This window comes from Nuphar pumila, chromosome 5, assembly GCF_984573655.1.
Source record: "Nuphar pumila chromosome 5, dmNupPumi1.hap1.1, whole genome shotgun sequence".
NCBI lineage: Eukaryota > Viridiplantae > Streptophyta > Magnoliopsida > Nymphaeales > Nymphaeaceae > Nuphar > Nuphar pumila.
This window is the reverse complement of record NC_143253.1, coordinates 34,332,852-34,339,135: the sequence shown is the minus strand read 5'-3', so window position 1 is coordinate 34,339,135 and position 6,284 is coordinate 34,332,852. Positions and strand designations below refer to the sequence as shown.

The 6,284-nt window shown below is 37.5% G+C and overlaps 1 protein-coding gene across 1 annotated transcript; it reads left to right on the top strand.

Annotated features, from left to right (window-relative positions):
* The first annotated feature begins 442 nt into the window (after nucleotides 1-442).
* Nucleotides 443-2,431, top strand: LOC149837342 (protein CORTICAL MICROTUBULE DISORDERING 2-like). The gene is made up of 3 exons (XM_090008020.1): nucleotides 443-1,372; nucleotides 2,013-2,261; nucleotides 2,336-2,431. Exons 1-3 carry the CDS (start codon nucleotides 443-445, stop codon nucleotides 2,429-2,431), a joined length of 1,275 nt encoding a protein of 424 aa, XP_089864146.1.
* The last annotated feature ends 3,853 nt before the right edge of the window (nucleotides 2,432-6,284 follow it).

Here is a 6,284-nt window from a genome sequence, read left to right as displayed (position 1 = left end):
CAAGAGCGCACCTAGAGACTGGACTTTTGGAAATTGAAAAATTGGAAGTCCTTGGAACAAAATGTAAATCGGAATTTTCAACTGGGATGCAACAGGGTGATGCAGATTGCCAGAATTTGTGGCAATGGCAGAAAATCGGGTTTTTGGTGAAGAATTAGAACAGGAAAATTTGCATATTGTATCTGATTCAGAAACTGCTTCAGATTATATGCACTTAGGAAAGCCTGAATAGTTTGGTTAAATTCTAATTGAATTTGAGAAAGTGGTGCAATTCTTTGATGGTTTTGGTGATTTGGTTACTGAAAATTGTTATCAACTGTGAAATCTGGTTTTCTTGTGAAGAATTTCAACAGAGTTGTTTCGGTACCTATATATGATTCAAAAGGTTTTGCACCATTTATAAGATTGCGAAAGCTTGAATCCACTGGTTTGATTCTTCAGAATGGCATTGCTGTGCCCGGGAGTTCTTGTCAAGCTTTTACAGAATATGAATTCACAGGAGAAAATAACAGCTGACCAAAGATCAATTCTCTTGCAGATCATCAGCATTGTTCCAGCAATGGGGGGGAATGATCTTGAGCCAAGTCAAGGGTTCTACTTAAAGGTCTCTGACTCTTCGCATGCCACCTATTGTTCTTTGCCTACGGAATACGAAGAAATGATTCTCAATGATAAATTGCAGCTAGGACAATACATTTACATACGAGAATTGGAGCCCGCATCTCCTGTTCCAATTCTCAAATGGGTTAGACCAGTCCCTGGCCGCCATCCTTGTGTTGGAACTCCAGAAGATATCATTGCCACCCATTCCTTGGGGTTTCACGGTTCTTCCATATCTTCTCTTCCTTCAGTTGACAATGACATTTCTGCTGATCATAAGGTGGTGGATGAAGATCAAACCGTTGGATCAAGTGAAGAGAAGAATAATCATGAAATCTCAGAATCAAGTGCAGAGAAGAGTGGCAGTAAGGAGTTGGAATGCAACAGACCAGAAAGGAATAAAATCATACAGCATTCGAAGAAGAAATTGGAGAAATCAAGGTCACTGAGTTCTAGAAGCAGTGATTCTGAGACTAATGTGAAGAAGAATTTACGGTATTTTCGATCAATTCCTACCTCACCAGTCCATGATCATTTTTCCTCGAGAGTGTCAGAAAAGAATTCAGTTCATAGACATAAGGCATCATCAAATACTTGTGCAGAAGAGGAATTAGCTCATCCTGTTTTGAACACCAGCAGGACTGAGAAGCAGAAAGCATCTGCTCCTTCTACACTGGATATGCTTCAGGCAATGAATTTTGGACATAAAGCTATGAGGAGAAGTTGGGATGGAACAATTGATGCGAGAACTAGAGAACGGTTATCTAGATCTGTAAAGAGACCAAAATCCCAACGCACAAGTGTGAGTTTTGTTATTGCTAACCGTTTTCGCTCGTAGATTTGTGGTATCAATTGCACACCTAACTACTGATATAAGCTAGTTATTTGTCTTATATCTTGCATTGGTTACTATAAGTTTACTATGCATGGAGAATTCTTATTCTATTGGACTAGATTATGGCAATCTATCATGGAGAGCACAATCTGACAATGAAAGGGAGCAAACAAAGCTAAAGCAATCCTTGAGATAGCCCTCCCAAGCATTTCAGAATCAAAAATCAAATACAGGGATGGAAAGGAATTTGCTTCAATAAGAATGACATTGGATTTACTAATTTCATATCCTTGCTCGATATAACTCCTAGTTTAGTTGCTGCAACTTTGAGACATACGTTGTTGAGCATTTATAATACATTCACTCGTACGCATGAACATGCCTAGAATGCATTGGTGATAAATAAGTGAAAACAAATGACATCATATTTGAAGTTTCACAATGTTGAGTTCTTGTGGTTTCCATTCTTATGAAATTATCATATTTCTTTCTGCCATCTTTATGAAATATATTTTTTTTCCAATGAACCATGTTTATTTGCATGTATCTGTTTCTAATTACTTGTTAACACTTACAGGTCTCTCCTATTCATTGGCATGGCAGTAGCGATAATAGGTCACACAAAGATGAAAAATTAAATGGCACAGCAGTTCGAAGGAGAGATGCAGAAAGAACTTTAAAATTGGCTAGTTTGATCAAGAAGGTTCCTGTTGCAAATACAACATTTGAAGAATGCTCTGACCTTACCGTGCCTCCAAAATCCAGCAAGAGAATAACTGCTGTTCCCTGGGCCTTATTACCACCAAATCTTGCTAAGATAGGGAAGGTACAATGGCTTTTACTTCCATTAAATATTGTTATTCTATACATATCACAAAGTTTCTAATAAATTGATGTCAGGAAGTTTCAAAGCACAGAGATGCAGCAATGCTTGCTGCTGTGGAGGCCTTGCAAGAAGCTTCTGCCGCTGAGAGATTGATTCGGTGTCTGAGGTAATAAATGTACATGGCTAAACTTTTCTTGTTTGCATATTCTTTAAAATATAGGTTAGCATGTAAAAATTGAATTTTAAGTCTCCCATGATCAACCTTTATAAGGAAATAAAATAACTACATACCTTACGTGGTCCTTGTTGCATTGCATGAATGTTTGGGTTTTTGACATGTAATTTTAATGTGGTTGCTCTCAAAAGTTTTCTAAAATGATGTTTTTGATTTCAGAAATCTTCAAAAGTTTTTTTTTGTAGAAAAATGCTTGATGAGAGTGCATTATCCTGTTTTTCTTCAAGCATCTCTGGATTTTTTTTTGTTGCAGTTATTCTGTGTACTGTCTCAAATTCATGCAGGCTGCAAAGCTGACATTATAAAACAGCAGTAGGCAACCATAGCTTAGGCTGATATTGCTGCAAATATCATAGGAAATTTCTTAAAATTACAAATCTAGTCCACTACCTTCAGTACATATGGTCCTCTGTTAAACAATAAAGAAAAACTTTTTTTTTGGGAGAAAGAGAAATTCATTAACATTAAAAAAAAAACAGAGCATGACAGTTCAATAAAGAAAAACTTATTGATCACAGATACGGTTTTAACAGTTAGTTCAAAAACTGCAACTAAAATAAAATGATCCAAACACTGCAATTCATGCGGTATTTTAAATGCAATTTTCCTGTCAATCCACTTTTCCAACACACATTTAGGAATGAAAAGATTTAATTGTGCGAGGACTGGTGCAATTAGGTTGACCCACCTAGTACTAAGGCCTCATATCATAAATCCTCTGTTCGGTTCCTAAGTGCATTAGTGGACCAACTGTAACTTCATACCTGGCTAAATCCTTCAGAAATTCATGATGGCAACAATGCAATATTTCTTGTTGCACTCTCATTAATTAATCTATTAGAAAGAAATAGACAACAAAAAGTAAATTATATTGTTTTCAAGCTTTACATTTTGGTTTCTATCCAACTGCAACAAATTAATTTAATTAACTGAGCTTGACATCATTTTGCTTTGATAGCACATTTACAGAGATGCAATCATCAAGCAAAGAAAGTGATCCGCAATCAACAGTTGAACAGTTTCTGAAGCTCCATGAAGAATTGGCACAGGTCATACAGATAATACAATCAATAGCAAAAAGCAGCTCACAGAGAATGATTGACAAAAAGGATGTCAGCTCGGATGAAATGAAGGAAGCATTTACGATTTCATTGGAAACAAAGAAGCGTGCCGCTTCATGGATAAAAGCAGCTGTGGCATCAGATCTTTCTCCATTGCAAGCAAGCAAAAGTACAACCAATGTTGCAGAAAGAAAAATGAATTCTCTATCATGCTGCAGCAAAACCAAAGGTGCATCTGTGTTTACCAAATGCATAAAGAATGTTGAAACGAAGAATGGAGAGGCTATAATGAGGGAGAGACCAGAGTGGGTGAAGGGAACTGTTCTGATGGAGGCTGCTGACTTGGCAAGCTCATTGCATTATGAATGCAGGACTTGGTTCTTGAACTTCATTGAAAAATGTTTAGATGAGATCACGAATTCGCCTGCATCTGATTCTCAGATTGCAGGAATTCTGAGTCAGCTTAAGAGAGTGAATGACTGGTTAGACAAGAATGAATCTGAAGATGGTCCATTGCTTGCAGATGAAGATACTGGCGCCTGTGAGAGGGTGAGGAAGAAAATTTATGGAGTTCTTTTGGAGCATGTGGAATGTGCAGCCATTGCTTTAGAAAATCTGAGTTTGACTGCTACTCAGGAGAAAGGAAACATGTGACTGTGGATAGTAGACATTAGTTGGTTGTTTGAGAATTAATCTTTCTGAGTTTTGGGGTTTGGGTTTTCTAAGACCTAATTAGGACATGATGCCTAAACAAGTAATGCATAAGAATACTGACACAAAAAAAATATATACAAAATCAGCAGACCAATTATAAGCTTGATTGATGAAAAACAAAATTTGCATGTCAAGATGTCCAACATAGAGAGGCTAGAATGCCAGCACTTGTTCAAGAGCATCTTGCACAGATCCATTGCTGGACTGTAGGAATGAACAAGTTCAAGGACCAATCAGCATGGGGCTTCACATGAACCATAAATGACAGCTAAGTGCAGTCAATGATGTGCAGATTGTGCAGCTATTATGATTGGTCTTAGCACCTAGACATTCAGTAGCAGATCCCACCACAACAACATAGGTAAGGATCTCTCCAGGCAGGCCCACCTTGCCGAATTATGTCCAAGTGCTTCATTGGATATCGCCCCCTGGGTATAATGGATGGAATTAATTGTATTTTGGAATCAATATCTAGATCTGATGGCCTAGCAATTGATTTGAAGTGTCCATTTATATGAACAAGTACTTGAGAAGTAATTGAAAATTTTAGCTGGGTTTAGCTCTGTAAGCATGGAAAAGTATTGCCTAGATAATCAAAATTCTGCAGCTGCATTAAGCAATAAGACCTACGCTATTAATTGTGATTTATTTACATTACAACATATAGAGGATTGCCAATATATATATATATATATATATATATATATATATATATATATATATATGTTGCTTCTGAGTTCCAAAGATTAAAAAAGAGACAGGATACATTTTTTAATTCCAAATTAGCAAACTAAGAGTGCAGATTTGGCTGGACTTATCACTGTGGTTGTACCCAAGAAGCTTGGACCATGAACTAAACAAGGCTTACCATGCCCAATCAGTTACCCAGTCAGCCAAAGATCCAAGTCGCGATAAGATTAACCATTGTAAAGGGTATCTTTAATTTCTATACGGATCTGATGTAAATCCAACATGTTTTATACGTAGCTTCAGGCACCCACATGGGCTCTGCAAACTTGGTTAAGTGGCCCGGTTTAAGGTGTTCAAGTTGAAGTACATCAAAATTTCGATACTCTGGTTCAGTCAGTGTCTCTTGCTTTAAGGCCAAAGCAGCAGGCTACCTAGTGGGTAAGTGGGATGGCCAAGAGGTTTTAACCATGTCGGGTAGGGTCATACAGCAGGGTTCCCAGGACCCACCACCTGATTGTAATCTCAGGAAATAATGGGATTTTCACTAGATAGGGCAGGCTTGGATGGTGCTTAATTGGATGAGAATTCAGGAATAGTCTGGACCAGTAAAAAATAAGATATGGCCACTTCCTTTTAGGGAACGAAGCTTCGACCTACCGATGGATTGAAGAAACAAGCACGAAAAAACAAGAGAAAAAACAGCAACACACGAAAACTGGTTCAACAAGAATGCATACGTCCACGACCGCACTAAGCCTTCTTCTTTATTGATTGGGATACACAATACAGAGGAGGATGTCTCCTTACATATGAGGAGTCTACGAATTTTACATGGAGTCCGATAGTGTTGCTGGATACAACAAGGAGGCTAGAGTAAAATTACATAACTACCCTCCAAAAAATTATGGTTTTATATCCAGGTAGGAAACTCCACACTCCTCCAACACTTCCAGCATTTGAAATTAGGGCTTGACCAAGTAAACTTGAATTCACACGAGAAAGAAAGGTTCACCTGAACCCATTGGAAAAGTAAGGGGCCCTACAATTTCCAAGAAATCTATTTGCCATCTTTATGGGTGGCAACTAATTTCTCCAGCTTTTGAAATCAATGAACTCTTCATACAATTTCACACTTTTCTACCTATGAAAATAATTGAAATGTGGGTCCCACCAGAACTCTTGCATATGGTGTCCAAACACATTTTAAGAAAACCATGAGTTTCAAAATTTCAGGAATTGCACTTATTGCCTGTATGAAAGATAAAACTAACTAATATTCTGAAGTCTTATTTTTGTCTTTAACTTGAGAGATTTATGTAAAAA